General features: G+C 34.6%; 1 protein-coding gene across 1 annotated transcript in view; it reads right to left on the bottom strand.

The window, feature by feature from the left end:
* LOC139124759 (metal cation symporter ZIP14-like) overlaps positions 1–18,472 on the bottom strand; it is a 48,091-nt gene that overhangs the window by 20,925 nt on the left and 8,694 nt on the right. The window contains exons 2-5 of the mRNA XM_070690869.1: positions 13,536–13,722; positions 10,619–10,794; positions 9,636–9,794; positions 8,176–8,317 (exon numbers count right to left, since the gene is read on the bottom strand). Coding sequence (XP_070546970.1) covers positions 8,176–8,317; positions 9,636–9,794; positions 10,619–10,794; positions 13,536–13,722 — 664 coding nt within the window. The remainder of the gene's footprint in view (positions 1–8,175; positions 8,318–9,635; positions 9,795–10,618; positions 10,795–13,535; positions 13,723–18,472) is intronic.

Genomic DNA, 18,472 nt, shown 5'->3' with positions numbered 1-18,472 from the left:
TGCAAACTAGAAATTAATTTATATATATAAATGATACCACTAACTGTCATTGATTTGTATTTGCAACACTATGAGATCAACATCTGTACCAAGTTTCATCAAATTTAACACAGTATTTGTGGATATATCACTCTAATTAGGAAAGTTCATTACATATGCAATTACAAATTAATTAACTTGACACTGATAAATGTCTTTTTCACTGTTAAAGCAATGTGACCTTAACATCTGTACCAAGTTTCATGAAATTTGATGCAGTATTTCTTGACATAATAGACTAATTACGAAAATTCAATAATTGACATGATACTGCTACATGCCGTTAAACAAATTGATGTGCATATGTATGACATCGGCCAATGTCCTTGTGCCAACTTTGAATGATACTGGTGGAAATATGTCTGAGTTATAGCTCTGTACATGAAAAAATTGTAACAAAATGGCCACCAGCAGGCAGCCATTATATTGCAATAGACATGCATATTTATGACATGATAGGTCAATGTCCTTGTACCAACTTTGAAAACAATCAGTTCATACATATCCAAATTATGGCTCAGGAGATGACAACATCATAACAAAATGGCCACAAGGCAGCCATATTGCATTTGATTGTGAAACCAATTGACATGCATATTTATGACACACGTTAATGTCCTTGTACCAACTTTGAATAAAATCTGATGATCCATGTCTGAGTTATGACTAACGACATGAAAAAAATTGTAACAAAATGGCCGCCATGCAGCCAAATTGGATCATATCCTGAAACAAATTGACGTGCATATGTATGATATAGGTCAATGTCCTTATATCAACTTTGACCAAAGTTTGTTGAAATGTTCCTGAGTTATGGCTCCTTACATGAAAAAATCATAGCAAAATGGCCGCATGGCAACCATATTGGATTGTATCACAAAAAAATCAATGTGGATATGCATGACATAGGTCAATGTCCTTGTACCAACTTTGAATAAAATCGGTTGAGACGTACCTGGGTTATGGCTAAGTCATGAAACCAGATATGAACTGTAAATGCTCACGCGTTTCATTATATATTGAAGTTATGTGTAAATTTGAACCTTTTCCACATGTTTGCAACTTCATTGAAATTATTATGATCAACATAATGAACAATAATCACCGCTGATTAATTCTAAAAGGTCATGAAGTATACAAATATGTAATTAGCTGAAATAAAAATATTAAAGTAATTTTACTGCTCTTATTGTATCACCACTTTATCTAGCAAGTGTAATTACCGTTGGCCAAGTCCTTCAAGCCATATATGCCGAGCTGTGAAAGCTCATTAGATATGCAAATTATAAATAAGTTGACATGAAAATGTGAAATGACTTTTGATATTGTTTTGATCTAGTACCTGGTATAATCATCAATGTACATAGCATGTTTTGCCAACTTTGATCAAGTAAATCCCGGTATATATCCCTAATAAGCAAAGTTAATTAAATATGTAAATTAGGAAGTGGCTTTAGTAAAATTGCTTAGTGATTGTCAGTAATGTTGTATCATGGTATCTGCAATATGTGTAGCAAATTTTGTCAACTTTGGTCAAGTCAATTCAGACATATATCTCTAATTAGGAAAGTTCATTAAATATGCAAATTAGGAATTGGCTGAAGAGAAAATGCTTGATGACTTTCAATAATATTGAATTATAGAGTCTTTAATATACATAGTAAGTTTCATCAATTTTGATCAAGTCCATTAAGATAAATATACCTAATTATGAAAATTCGTTTAATATTAAAATTAGGTTTTGGCTGAAGTAAAAATGTCTTTTGACTTTCAATAATGTTATATCACAGTATCTTTACTACAATCAAGTTAATTCAGATTTATATCCCTAATTGGGAAAGTTCATTAAATATGCAAATTCGGTATTGGCTGAAGTAAAAATGTTTAATGACTTTCAAAAATGTTGTATCATAGTGGCTTCAATACATGTAGTTTCATCAACTTTGGTCCAGTCATTTCAAATATTAACAAAGTTCATGAAATATGCAAATTAGGAATTGGCTGAAATTAAAACGCTTAATGACTTTCAATAATGTTAAATCATAGTATCTTTAATATACATACCAAGTTTGGTTAGTTTTGATCAAGTCAAATCAGACATATATCCCTAGTTAGGAAAGTTCATTAAATATGCAAATTAGCATTTATCTTTCATGTCACCCTTAATGGTTCCCACTGCTGATATATCTTGGTGTGATCAACATTTGTAGCACATCTAATCAAATTTTGTGTAGTTGTTTTTAATATATATCCATTTTTTCTAAAATCATTAATTATGCAAATGAGCAAAAAGTATGCAAGCCAGACCCACCAAAAACTAATCAGTTCTTGCCATTTGCTAACTGAATATATGTACCAGATTTGATTCTGATAAGCCGTTTTTGAGAAAATGGACCAACAGACAGACAGACAGACAGACAGACACACACACACAGACGGACAGACAGACAGACAGACAGACATCGCTGCGACATATGCCCACGTGTGTACACACGTGAGCAAAAAATTGTAACAAATTGGCCGCCATATTGCGGCCATATTGGATCATATCATGAAACAAATCAACATGCATATGTATGATATAGGTCAATGTCCTTGTACCAACTTTGAAAAATAGTGACAGCATCACTGTTCGCTCCCATATAGTTATCAAAACAAGTCAACAATTGTATGAAACATGGACATACATATACAGACAGAGACTGACATACACAGACTGGCACAGAGTGATGACATTGACCCCGAGTGTGCCTTGACCCATGGAGAGTGATAAAGATATAACAAACAGCTGAATGTAATGATAAAATAGTTAAGTATAGGCCTATACAGGCACTGAGAGTGAATATGATTAGTTTCTTTTCATTTTCTACTTCTGTGATAATATTTAAGACAATCAATCTGCAAGGCAGTTTATGCATTGATAAATATGTTATCTTTTACAAGCACACAGTAAACTGTTCTTGATTTTGCATTTACAATATTTGACATAGACTGAAATACATAACATGCAACCAATGTTTACACTTTGCCCATACACCAGATACATGGAGAAATTTCAACATACAATCATCAACTCAGAAACTCTACAGGAAAAAGTAAACATTGTTTTCTTCCAGAACAGCTGGTAAATCCACATCTGGAACAACTTACAAACTTAACCAATTACACAAGGATGATGACACAAGAGATAAAGTTAAACTGTGGTGAACTTGACTATTCCTTTCAAATCCTTACCTAACTTGACATCTTAAACTAAAATACACTGCATGGTTAATTGTGCACAAAAATACATCGGGGTGGACCATTTGATAAGGGATGGTGTCTGGAAGATCAATGAGGTACATTATCTTTTTTATCCGATCCATTGTACATTCTTTTTTCCCCACTCTCCCACCTTTTCTTTTTGTCAAACCTTCTCTGGCTGAATTTTTTATTGGCATTTGTTTGGAATTTTTTCAAAATCTGCCAGGATTTTTTTACCGCATTTCAACACCAAATACAGTTTACCATATCAAATGCTTACTAAATCACCACATTATATACTCTTAGTTCCAGTAGGTATAAAATTACCAGAAAAAATCTTAAAACTACAAAATGAAAGATATCCCAGTAAAACTGAAAGTTTCGCAAAGTTGCCCCAAAAATTCAAAATTCCGGATTTCAACTTAATTTCAATATATCTTATTAACAAAAACCCTAAGGACCAGTTTACTAAATATCAAAGCAATCAGGCTGGTAAATTTTGAGAAACAAATTTTTTGACCAAAAATGAGGAAAATTGCCCCCCAAAGTACAAAATTGCAGATTTCATCCTAATTTTAAATATATCTAACAAGTCATTGACAATGACATAGTCCCCACTTGTAAAAGGAGTATTAGTCTTGATGGGGCAGGGAAATGTGGTCATTAAGAAGTATCACTGGAGTCACAGTCCCTCCACAAACGGTCAGGAAACGCTTTTGTTCAAAGGTGCTAATCACCTACACAGTTGCAACAGTCCGCGTTGCGGTGGACGCAGGAAGCGAATGATGTCATAGGCAAGTTAGCGTCTTGTTTCAGTGGCGTCTTGTGACACGGTCCCGCTCCGGTATCCTACGATTTTCAGTCAATCAAGCTACTTTATTTTCATCTTTCTGCACTGTTTCGCATGTATTTGAAGACTGGTGAGAAGATGAGTAAAACAGTTTCTTAAAGATCTAGGTCACTATCGAGAAATATTGGATGATATTTTATGGCTGAGTTCAGCCATAAGGTGATCTTGACCGACGCGATGCATTTCGGAAACACTGTGAATTTTACTCCCCCGTTTGTTTTTTCACCTTTCATCAAAAAAGTAAGTCATGCACCTCCTAACAAGGCAAAGACTTCGAAAAAATAGGGAATCGTGTTGTCTTGTTATTTTGAAACCTAATTCAACAAGAAAACTAGTCTTTTTTGCCGCGTTAATATTTTCAACTGAAAACAAAATGGCGTCGCTTGGGATCGACGAGTCGTATCTGCATTACATGGGAAAATCCTAAAATGTCTTCCTTAACTCCCTTTTGATATCGATTTAACATGATAATTCCTCAGTTCCAAACTTTGAGAGTTCGATTTGAAATTTTTAATCGTTTTCAACAAAATTCAATGCACGAAATCAAGGAACTCTTACGATGACCTTGTTTTTGCAAGGTGCTCCCGTCGACCGTGCGTCGACCCATTGAGAGTTGGCGTTATGGTAATAGTGCAACATTTTTTCCCCCTTTTTTTCTCCTTTATCGATCGTTCAGAGGTGGCAAGGCCGTCCCTACCGATCGTTCAGTCTTCTCAAAAGTAGGCAATCAGGTTCATGACGGAATCTGTTCTTTCTTAAAGACACAAGTTACTGCCGAACCCAATGTTTTGATTTTGTCGACCTTTCGAATTCTCAGACCGCCAAATTTAGAGAATCTAGAAACCCTACAAGTGTCGCGACATTTTGGTGACATGACCTCCCCAAGCCTGGGTGCCAAACTCTCTGCCATGGATTTTCCTGATTGAGGATCAAGTGAGATACAAATCATGTCGTGTATGGGTTTCGTATGTTACCCACGAGAGACCGTGGTCAGCCCATCGATGGGTATTTATATACAAACTGATTGTATCGGTTGCTACACTGGGGACATTGGAAGACCACGCAAGGCTTGGGTTTCGCAGCAGTACGTGTCGACGCAGGATTTTTATCTTCCAAAATGAAGTCCCAATCAACATGGGAGTCGTCAAAATTGATGAAATCGTCTCCGAACTTGTACATAGTTCACGCTGCGTGACTCCACGGCAGGCAGATGTAAACAAACTTTGGCCTTTAGACGCATGCGCAGACAATAATCAGAATGCATTCTGGGAGAATTAAGTTTCTGCTTACGATAATTTTATGCACGTAACTGTTAACACCTCCCGCCGCACGCGTGATAATCCGGGATTATCCCCATCAGTAAAATCAACAGAAAGCCCAATCGAAACCCGGACTATAACAAAAGAAACTGGTGGCGTTTCTTGACCGTTTTGTGGAGGGACCGTGCTGGAGTGTATAAGTTCACATCTATTTATGTCATTTTTCCCAATTTATAACAAGAGGCATGTCTAAGTTATGGTTCTAAATCAGGAAAAAAGATCAGACCTAGAGCTGTGTTGGCCAGCCAGGAAATACATATGTGCATAATAAATGAGGTACGAGATGTGAAATCTTAAGGTCTAATATCCTATCAAAATTGAAGCGTATAGAACTTGTGGTTACTGAGTTATGCATATATATGTATAATCAAGGTCTAAGGTCATCAAGGTCAAGTGACATTTTGAAAAAAAATTGTAGTGCTAAGTTATCCCTATATACCAAAAATCAGACCTCTAGCTCTATTGGCTCGCTCAAAATTAGATATGTGCATAATTGATGAGGTACAGTATGTGGCGTCATAAGGTGTCCAATCATACAATATATGAAAGGTGTAGCACTTGTGGTTAACTGAGTTATGGACAAATATGTATATTTGAGGTCAAAGGTCATTGAGGTCATGTGACATTTTACCAAAAAATTGTATTGCTAAGTTATCCCTATATACCAAAAATCAGACCTCTAGCTCGATTGGCTTGCTCAAAATTAGATATGCACATAATTAATGAGGTACAATATGTGGCGTCATAAGCTGTCCCATCATACAATATATGAAGGGTGATTTAGCACTTGTGGTTACTGAGTTATGGAATATTTGAGGTCAACGGTCACCAAGGTCATGTGACATTTTGTCAAAATATCTGAGATATCTGCATGAACGGATGGACTCATGGATGGACTCACGGACGGACATGACCCAATCTATAACCCCCCTGGACTTCATCCATGGGGACTAAAAACTGTGTCACTGCATCCTTTTTGCAATATGAATACGATGAGAAACTAAATTTTTATTTTTCTTGGCCTTATACATGGGAGTCTATGGACTGCCTTATACATGGGAGTCTATGGACTGCCTTATACATGGGAGTCTATGGAGACTGCCTTATACATGGGAGTCTATGGAGATGAAAACTAAAAAGTCCTCTAACACAGCCAAATTTGATCGCATTGTGAAACAAATCGACGTGCATCTGTATGGGGTAGGGTACTATCCTTGTGCAAAGTTTGAAAGAAATTTACCTGGGCATGTCTGAGATATCTGCGTGAACGGACGGACGGACGCACACAAGGACGGACGCACACACGGACGGACATGACCAAACCTATAAGTCTCCACGGACGGTGTCCGTGGGGACTAATTAACATAAACCCTAGGAACCTGTACACTAGATATCAAAGCTACCAGATCAGAAGTTTTAGGAGAAAAATTTTTGACCAAAAAAGGCAAAAATTGCCCCCAAAATAAAAAAAAATTGCCAGTTTCAACATACCTTCAATACATTATATTGAGATTAATCTCAGATACCTGTATACCAAATGCATGTATCAAAGCTATCAAATCAGCAGTTTTTGGACTAAAAATTTTTTTTATCAAAAATTGGGAAAATTGCCCCAAAATTACAAATATGACAATATCAATACAATTTGTACAAGCATGACTGAGGTCATTCTGAGGAACATGAATATTAAGTTTCATAGCAATCAGACAAGCGATTTTAGAGAACAAGATTTTTTGACTAAAAACGGAAAAAATACCCTAAAAATACAAACATGCAAATTTCATCCCAATTTTTGCACACATAATTTTGAATACCTAAAGAAATCTGCATGCCAAGTTTCAACCAAATCTGACCAATGCTTACTGAGTTTTAGCCATTTGCAGGATTTTTCCTTTTTTCCCCCTCATTTGCATATTTTTGGCACTGACATGTTCATTTGAATAAATTCACATCTCCACCCCTAGGTGCACCTGTACACCAAATACTAAAACAGTAGGTGCTACGGTTTAGGAGTTTTTGATGTGGACGGACTAACAGACATACATACATACATACACACAGACGCCATTTTGCCACCTTATACGAATACCTGCCATTTGCATATACATGTATACATATGCATATATGGGAGCGTAAAAATCCATTTGTAAATATTCTATATAACTCTGAATACTATGGCTATCCGTTGCTAGCACGATGAAAGTTATGTCCACCGATGGCCGACTTGCCTTGGCATCGGTACAGCGCCAGACAATGATTGGCACGTTCACGTGCCCAAATCCGTACGTTTGGTTGGTGGATATACCAAATTGTATCCAATTTCAGCTTGATGGGATTTATGAATGAAAGTATCTCCTGGGTGACGGACCGCTTTACTCTTTAAATGAAAGTAATACGCGTAAGAAAAACACAAATCGCGACGAAATTCATGCAATTTGTTGCGATAATTTTGATCCATCTACGTCAAAAGAAAAATAAGAAGACTGTTCATGTGATAAATATATAATCCCATGGTATATATATATATATATATATATATATATATATATATATATATATATATATATATATATATATATATATATATATATATATATATATATATATATATATATATATATATATATGCCCCATATGTTTTCCATACATTGAGAAAAATAAGATTAGAAAATGAAGAATTCATGTTTACTACAGACAACTCTAACCGTCAGATATGTCACTAACCTGTAGTATTACATTGTATGGTTACCAACTGCACAGATTCAGATAAAGTATTTTCTTCTTGCCGTCCATGAAGTTTAGCACCAACAGCTTTATAGTACTGTTCTGACTTCAGAGATTTTCTTTTATGTTTGTGCTTGTGACGCTGTTGACGACAAATTTAGAAACTCTATCAACAACTTTCTCGCTGTCATTCCACCTGCCCATCATACTTACTTGAATTTAAATACAATGCATGGTACAAATACATCTACTTCAAAAATGCAACTGAATGAAAATTTAGAGGTTGGTACAATGTATTTTAGGAAAGTATGACCCCATGTTGTAATTCAAAAACACACTGCATTTCAATGACCACCCAATCACCAAAGTCAAAACCTGGGTGACCCTCCACCCATGAATCCACCCCCAGGCATAAAAACTGACCAGTCCTTTATGTATTGTCAAACTCACACAGGGAACAGTTCACTATCTTTTTAAGAGACAACCATCATCATTAAATGAATAAACCAGCATGATGGAAAAAAGTGACAAATGCTCTGCATACTGTCACTGAAAGCTGATGTTTCATGCTTTTGCCAGAGTATGAAATATTATTTTTGCCCTCAAAATTATGAAAGATACGTAGAACAGTACAGAAACATAGTTTTATTGGTTGATTGATTCACATAGAATTCAAATCTAAAATATAAGTTGATTGATCAACTGAATTCAAATGTAAGTTGATTGATCAATGGAATTCAAATCTATGTTGATTGATCAATGGAATTCAAATCTATGTTGATTGATCAATGGAATTCAAATCTATGTTGATTGATCAATGGAATTCAAATCTATGTTGATTGATCAATGGAATTCAAATCTAAATTGATTGATCAGTGGAATTCAAATGTAAGTTGATTGATCAGTGGAATTCAAATCTATGTTGATTGATCAATGGAATTCAAATCTATGTTGATTGATCAATGGAATTCAAATCTATGTTGATTGATTGGTGGAATTCAAATCTAAATTGATTGATCAGTGGAATTCAAATCTAAATTGATTGATCAGTGGAATTCAAATCTAACTGATTGATCAGTGGAATTTAAATCTATGTTGATTGATCAGTGGAATTCAAATCTATGTTGATTGATCAGTGGAATTCAAATCTAAAAATCTATGTTGATTGATCAGTGGAATTCAAATCTATGTTGATTGATCAGTGGAATTCAAATCTAAATTGATTGATCAGTGGAATTCAAATGTAAGTTGATTTATCAGTGGAATTTAAATGTATGTTGATAGATCAATGGAATTCAAATATACGTTGATTGATCAATGGAATTCAAATCTACGTTGATTGATCAATGGAATTCAAATCTATGTTGATTGATCAGTGGAATTCAAATCTATGTTGATTGATCAGTGGAATTCAAATCTATGTTGACTGATCAGTGGAATTCAAATTTAAGTTGGCTCACCATTTTCTCCTTCCTGAGTGTTACCAATTTCAGAATTCTTTCAACAATGAAGAAAAAATAAATTCCAAAAAGAACAGTGCAACCCTTCTGGACAACTGTTACATGATTATCAGCAGAATCACCATGGCCGTGTTCATCTTTGTGTCCACCAGCAAATGACTGTCTTACAAAAGGAAGTAGAGGTAATTTTCATGAACATTCCAATCATTATACTCAAAAGTTTTAGATGAAGAATATGGATTAGCAAACATTTTTCCTTTGACAGTCTATCTAAAAGACAAGTTAACATTGCTAAATAAACTTCAACAAATAACAAAATATGAAACATTGTATCTTCTATGCATAGAGAAAAGCTAAGTATGTAGAAATATAGCCAATGGTACAATAGTTTGAAATAGCAATGCATTCAGTCAATGCTTAGCTGAACAAAAGCTAAAGTACATGAAGTAAATTAGGCATGGTTAGCCAAGCACTAGAGACTTGCTTTGTTGTGTAATGGTTTGTTCATTGGATTAGTGTTCATTGGATTAGTGTTCATTGGATTAGTGTTCCATTGGATTAGGGTCCTCAAAAGAGACCAATGGTAAAAGTGCATTTGATAACAAAGAGTGGAAAAGGCAGTTGAAGAAAAACATGGATAGATACTACGGCCAATCTGAAATATATATCATTTAAAATTGCAAATTCATAAATTTGCCTAACAATGAACTTTCGCTATTCTCATCATTTCCGCTATTCTTACCAAATTAAAGTAATGGCTTTAGTTGTTTGCATTGGTATGTAATGGCTTTGGTTGTTTGCATTGGTATGTAATGGCTTTAGTTGTTCCATGGATGTAAAAAATAGAAACATTCTAAAGACTCTAGTGAGAAAATAAAATCAGTTTTCCTTTGCTTGAAATCATCTCCATAGCATTTGATTGCAAAACCAAGGAGTTTCCATCATATCTCCCAGAAATATTTCAATTTGTGGAATTGACTTACATGCGGAATAAGATGCAGCACAGCATCACCAGACAAAGTTCCAACTGCTAATGCCACTAAATATGATAGAAGACGTCTGTACAGAGTTGGATATCTCTTGGTAAATGGTACTGTTAGTATACCCATTAGAGAAACACCACTTATTATGGTTATGGCCAGAAAGGAATATCCCCAGACTGAAAAAAGATAGAAGGTATATTTGGAGTAAATACATAGACTAATGAGTAAATACATAGACTAATGGAGTAAATAAATAGACTAATGGAGTAAATAAATAGACTAATGGAGTAAATAAATAGACTAATGGAGTAAATAAATAGACTAATGGAGTAAATAAATAGACTAATGGAGTAAATAAATAGACTAATTCAGGGTTTAAAATAAAAAGACGTAGAGGTAGTTTCAGTATCATATGTAATTGAAAATGTTAGCATACGGTAGCGCTATGCCTTATTGCAGTGAGTATCTTATTGGGGGACCCTCTTCTCTACTGTCTAAGTGATCAACTGCTGCCTTTCAAACCACAGACACTAGAGGGCGAACCCCTCCTCTATTATCTATTTATATCATACCAGTATATTGATGGCACAAAAAAAGTGAACCGATTGGTCAAGGCGCTAAAAGAACCGTGGTATATTGGCGATATACCACAGCTGGCATACATGCGTTCTCACAGCTTGAGGAAAAATCCATTTTTGACGTTCCACGTTAGAATTTGAATATACTGATATGATATACCGGTAATAGCAATAAATCACACCCAGCGAAGTGTTCCACTCGATTTTGACCATTTCACTCCATATATGCACTCGCTATCGCTCGTGCATATGTCGTGAACTGGTCAAAATCTCGTGGTATACTGTCGCTGGGTGTGCTTTATTGCTTAATCATCAACTACCTCCATTATGTCAAACCATAGACAGGAGAGGGGGGACCGCCTCCTCTACTGACTATGGTCAAACAAAGGTCTGTATGCACATATCACTATGATTTCTTAAAAATTGAAAAATACAATGTTTAATCTGGATGATAAATGTCCATTGTCTGACTTTTACAAAACATTAACTTTTACATTTCGGTAAACTTCATGTGCAACTTTTATTTGTCAACAGATCAATTCAACAAACTTTCATTGAACATGAACAGTTTTCTTTTTCAAGATTTCTGTCCTAAAATGATGCTATTTAGAAAGCAATCAGACCGTGTCAGCAGTTATTTTCTCACGTCCTATAATTTGTCAGTTTCACATAAGATATTGCTAATGACAAGGTGATATAGCGATCTGAAACCCAACACTTAAAATTCAATGACGAGACAATATACCCATCAGAAACCCAACACTTATTCAATCATTGGATGGTATATCCAACAGAAACCCCTCGCTAATTCAATGACGAGGCAATATACCATCCAGAAACCCCACACTAATTCAGATGAGGCAATATACCCATCAGAAACCCCACACTAATTCCATGATGAGGCGATATACCCATCAAAAACCCCACACTAATTCAATGATGAGGCGATATATCCATCAGAAACTCCACACTAATTCAGATGAGGCGAATTATACCCATCAGAAACCTCACACTAATTCAGATGAGGCGATATAACAGAAACCCCACCCTAATTCAATGATGTGGCGATATACCCATCAGAAACCCCACACTTATTCAATGATGAGACGACATATCCATCAGAAACCAATTCTAATTCTAAGGCATTAACACTTCAGATAGCCTTGTATTGACATTGCTAATTTGCATACAGTTCAGTTAACAACACGATGTCCTCGTACTCACCAAATGAAACAAACTCAGATACTCTTTTTCAGGAATATTAAAACCTCTACTTTCAGAGGAAATAATAATTTATAATTATCAGATAATAAAACATCATTTGTGAATATGACGGGTCATCATCTGAAATCTGATAATTAAATGTCACTTGTGAAGATGACGTTTTATGGATATTAAGTTTAGACGTCATCTTCAGGATGATTCGGTATTATTGTGTGTTCTCTTTTCTTTATCTCATTTTTGATCCAACCTTTCCTCTACAATTGTCAGAGAACAAAATGTCCATATGTAACAGACAAAATGTCCATATGTAACAGACAAAATGTCCATATGTAACAGACAAAATGTCCATATGTAACAGACAAAATGTCCATATGTAACAGACAAAATGTCCGTATGTAACAGACAAAATGTCCGTATGTAACAGACAAAATGTCCGTATGTAACAGACAAAATGTCCGTATGTAACAGACAAAATGTCCGTATGTACCGGTAACAGACAAAATGTCCATATGTAACAGACAAAATGTCCCTGAATAGAACTAACCATATTTAGCTTTTGTATTTTAGTCCGTTTTTCTGCTTTCCAGTAGTAAGTTTTTGACCAAAGCAACAAATATGGTATTTTTGACCAGATTTGACCATTTTTTACTTACTTTTTTGCTATATTTAGAATCTAAAAGAAATGAGCTAGAATCTAAAAGAAATGTGCTTCCAAACATGGATATTCATGTATGTCACTATGGACAATTGTACACAGTCCCTCCACATGGACTGTGGGTAGCTACATAAAGACACATTCAGCAAGTATAAATGGCATTCTAAAATTACAGTAAATGTAATCATGTTTTGTATACAATTGTATGTGGATGTAAAATTATTTTTCATCTAATGATCTATTCTATGTTTATTTGACATTCTGCCTGAAATAGTTCATTCTGTTCTTCAAGTATTTAGTAAACTTGGACTCAACGTTACGTAGGAATTGTGCCACATTTTCACAGATACCTGCCAAAAATGGCCAAGTCTTACATCTTAATGAAGTTACACCTATTCTATTTGATGCTGTCAATATCCTGAAAGAAGTAATAAAAATGTCCAAAAAAATTACTACAAACCATGTGATGGAACAGAAAATAAACCGGACTTTTCCATAGTGTTATCATGAAAATCTGCATCTTTTGAACATGAATGACTGTCCAGCTGTTGCACCAAGATGGGACAGAGTTGTGAGAAATCAGACTTGTCTAAAGCTTGCCAAGGATGAAAGCCATAGATATGTATCAGTTGGCCTGGTGACATACACTGCAAACAAGAAAGAGATCAAGAAAATTAAAATGTAGGAAGTACCACAATGACGTTACAGACACTAATTAAGATTCATAATATTTTGAATCTTTGACCAACATTATAGTTTGATAACACATCAAGATAATATTATGCTCAGATGACATCTTGTACGACAAGTGGATACAAAATTTAATATAATGGAGATCTAGCTTGCATTGTTAAGTTTATTCAGTAATGGCTCAATTTCTATTTCCATGTTTTGGTCAACAAAAGGCACCTTGGAAAGAGTGAAGTAACATAAACCTACAGATAGTATTGACACAGCTGCTGAGAACATTATCATTATATGCCAGCATATTTTGCCGGTCATTTATAATTTATATAAATGGTTTATATATAAGTAAACAGAAAAAAGTAGTCTCGGACCCATAAAAACTGTCATGTAGATGTCAACCACTGGATGTAAGACAACCACTGGCAGTAGGATAATTGCCCGTATATATAGAGTTCAGGGTTGACGATATATTTTGAGTAGGTTATATTTGACACTTAATTGTTAGAATGTGACCCTAATATAAAACATACAGACATGTTAAACTGAACATGGCTTATTAATTTGTTAAACACACACATGTCATCTTATACACAAGCACATCATTAATCGTAAAGATTGTTGATAATGGCATCATCCCTTGGGTACTTGATAGAGCACTGAATGTTCCAATTAAAAAGATGTCAATGACCCTTGCTCCAAGTTGGATCATGAAAATTTATTATTGATGTACCTGAAGTCAGTTTTACAGAGTTACAGCTTTAAATTCACAGCCACTTTGTAGCCTAATGTCAAAATAACCCAAAGTAGATAAACTAGAACCACATCCAGCTTTCACAGACTTTGAAGAGCTAAAGTACTTTTAGCATTTGCCAAGTCAGCCTTTAATTGCATTGCAGGGAAACTTTCCACTCAGAATGGTAATTATCTGAAGGTTTTACCTGTAGTGGGTATTTGGGTTGGACAGTAAATGGTAATGTCAGTGAGTGGGTGATAAAAACTAAACTCAGAGCAATTGTTGCTGATATGCTAATATTGCAACTGGTGACTTTACATCCATGTTATTTTTAAAAAAGCAATGCCTACTAAACCTGGAAATTATCATAAAAATTACTTCATCAACAGGAAATGGGGCTGAGTTCTTACAATTATCTTTGGAGTCCAACAAACATCTGTATCAGGACACTTTGTTTTTATTGATGTCAATGACATGGCAAAGTGTTTCCATTGTCTTTGTACTGGCATATTTGCAGACTAGACTACATAACAGTTTATTTTATTCTTTTAAATCAAGGGTAAGTGATGTAATCAATTTGCAACATGTTACTGAACAGTTGCAGTTAACTGATGTCATACAAACAAGACTGAATACATTATATTCAGGGGTAAAAATAGTGTTGTACATTGTACAGACGTAATTCACAGAAACAGATCAATAATGTTGAAAGCACTCATTTGGGTTTTGTCCTTAAATACATGGAAAGACATGCAAGTAAAGTAAACAAAACAATTTGTTCAAAGTCCGGTATATTATTGTCCACATTCCACATTGTTCCTACTTTATTTCTTTTACTTTTGTCCTGAGCAATTTTTAAAATGAAAATGAGATTTGAAGATTGTATACATGTGCACCACCAGTTTGTGAGCTCCATGTTTGACTATAGACATATGATAGAAAGACAGCAAGGGACCTGAACATTAAACTCCAGTTGTTTGACTGAACCAAAACATAATAATAAAAATAATAATAATTAAACTTTATTTCCAACTAATGTGACCAGACTTTATAAAGAAAAATAGTAAATATCAGACACATTAAGGATTTGTAAGTTGGCAGGGGAATAAAAAAATGTGAAATACTTAATCAGGTCAAGTCCCTGGCTTGCAATTGCTTCAGGAGAGGGATATCCCCTCCTGACCCCCACAACTGCAACTACTTGCACCACATCTTCACCCTCTTGTGAAACATTCCTATGGAGATCAAACACTGCATTTACAGTATCTAACTGTACTTCACTGTTGATGCCCCTTTAGTCAGTGCTGCACTCTGCAACAAGAATGTACCTCTATGCTACTAGTGCTATTGGTTCTCTCTAAAAACTGTACACAGCGTAAACTCTATTTATAGGGTTAACTCAGGTGTTGAAATTTGTTGTTCGCAGTATGGTGAATCAAATATGGAAGATGAATCCACTGATGCAAGAACTAACCAAGGGATCATTGACTCAATTAGCTGCCTGCTTTAAAAGAACTAACTGACCTTGTATGTCAACTAACACCCTTATTCTTACTGCTTGGGGTTTGCTCAAATTATTGAATATCTTCAAATAATACCTTAAAGAATTATTTTTTAATGACAATTCAACCAAAGCTTGATACAAAACACACTTTATCCATATTATTGAATTACATTTTGAATGGGTACAAATAATTCATGAAGGAGAAAATGTGATTAAATATTCATATGATTAATTATTCAATGTTTCTAATTTTGAGCTATAATTAATTTCAACAGAACAATTCATGGACCAAATTTGAAAGCAATGAGGCTTATAACACCCAAAGAGAGACTTTTTGACCAGAAATGATAAAAATATTCTCAAATTTATAATATCACGTATTTCACGCATCTACATTAATCAGCTAGTGAAAACTGTATATAACCCCATGTCTAACCATCAGTCAGATAGCTAAAACCACATATAACTAATCATGTCAAACCATATAATCTTATATGCTATCTGTAAGTTATACCAAGACTTTCTATACAGTCCTTACACCAGCCTACAAGCAAAGCCATGTAGTATAAAGCTTGAATTTCATAATATCTTAAAACTAGACGTGCTTTGAAATTTGTTTCAAGGATTAGAAAGATTTGTTTTGTGCTTGTACAAGGCTGTTATCAGCTACTAATAGAATATCCACAACAGCTTTTGTCATTTTGACCTTTAATGTCATTAATCTACGGCACAAAATTATGAATAAATGATGTGCTAACACTATGCCTTTGGCACTTTGCTATAGAAAAATCCTATTATATTAAACATGCCTCAATGGAGCCTCATTATTTTTTCATGTACACTGTTACAGTAACATGCATAAACAGGTAAAATAACCCAGAAAAACAACAAGAAATATTTAAACCAGAAAAACAAGAATGACAGAAGTTGGACATACTGCTACAGAGAAATAGATGTTTTGATCAAAAAAAGGGCAAAAATTGTCCTAAAAATACAAATATTGAAATTTCACCACATTTTTTGCAAACAGCTTCTCAGCTTGTCAAAAGATGATCTGAAACATTTCACGAAATCTATCAGCAATATAAATCACTAGGCCATATGTATGTTGTAGTTACAGCACGCAATCTTATTTGCGCTAGTGATATGGATGTACATTGTTAATCCTCAGACAGCGTCGAACTGAAAAAAATTATAAATCTGAAAATTTACTCAGTAAAAAAATTAGCACAGCTTTTCTCATATGGAAAACATTTTTTTTTTAGAAATTTACAATTGTAACAAGAAAAAAATGTTCACAATTTCATTGTGACCACCCCCTCCCAAGATCTAATGGTCCGTCCCTTAGTTTGAGCAGGTCTGTTAATATGTAACAGTTCATAAACAATGACAGGAAATGACTACAGGTCCGTGAAGTTTCCTGTTTCAGCCATTGGCATGCCATCACTCCTGAACATTTTGCAGAATTTCCCTTTTTCTTACCTCATTTGCACATTTTTGACACTGATGTGTTCATTTGAACAACGTCACATCTCAACCCCTGCATCTACCTGTACACCAAATACTGAGATGGTAGCTTAGGCAGTATGGGAGCTTTTGCGTGTGATGGACATACATCCGCACATACATATCCACAAACATACAGACATAGCAGATGCCATGGACTCACCATATAAGCTGTTTTTGGTATTTATATAAACACCAAATATGAGCTAAAAATGTTACAGAAACTATTGCTGATTGTCAAAAAAATCTCACTGAATAGAGTAAGATGATGATGGATGGATTCAACACAGAATTTTTACACAAGAGTGAATATTGACTCGAAACTTTACAAGAACTGTAACTTAGAAGCAAAGCAAGGCCTTGTATACAGCATTTGTGGTAAACATAATTTCTTGATATGTAACTTTGTTGTTTTGAAATCATACATTTCCAAATATCACAAAGTAGGTAAAGTTGTCATTAATTTGAATACCCCTGAGGTAAGAACTTTAACTTTTACAATAATTAATGTACAACATGAACTCAAAATCAACTTTTAATTTACTCTACACTTGTATTTTAGGCATTTTAATACCGCACTAGCTCTGTACAAAAATAAGGAAGACCAAAAGCATCCTTTTGAAACAACAATATATATTTCAATGAGATTCCAACATTCAAATCCTTAATTTTTCCTGGGAAGTCTGTATAAGAGCTTTACCCCTTGACTATACAAAAGATACTGAGAACACTTATAGAATCAAAGCAGAAATTTCTGGCAGTGATCATAGTATGAAATAATATGTCAAAAATCCTTGCAATTCAGTGATCATAGTATGAAATAATATGTCAAAAATCCTTGCAATTCAGTGATCATAGTATGAAATAATATGTCAAAAATCCTTGCAATTCAGTGATCATAGTATGAAATAATATGTCAAAAATCCTTGCAATTCAGTGATCATAGTATGAAATAATATGTCAAAAA

Source organism: Ptychodera flava (assembly GCF_041260155.1).
Source record: "Ptychodera flava strain L36383 chromosome 23 unlocalized genomic scaffold, AS_Pfla_20210202 Scaffold_24__1_contigs__length_23054250_pilon, whole genome shotgun sequence".
NCBI classification, from domain to species: domain Eukaryota; kingdom Metazoa; phylum Hemichordata; class Enteropneusta; family Ptychoderidae; genus Ptychodera; species Ptychodera flava.
Note: the sequence above shows the minus strand (reverse complement) of the source record. Positions and strands in the feature narration are given on the sequence as shown.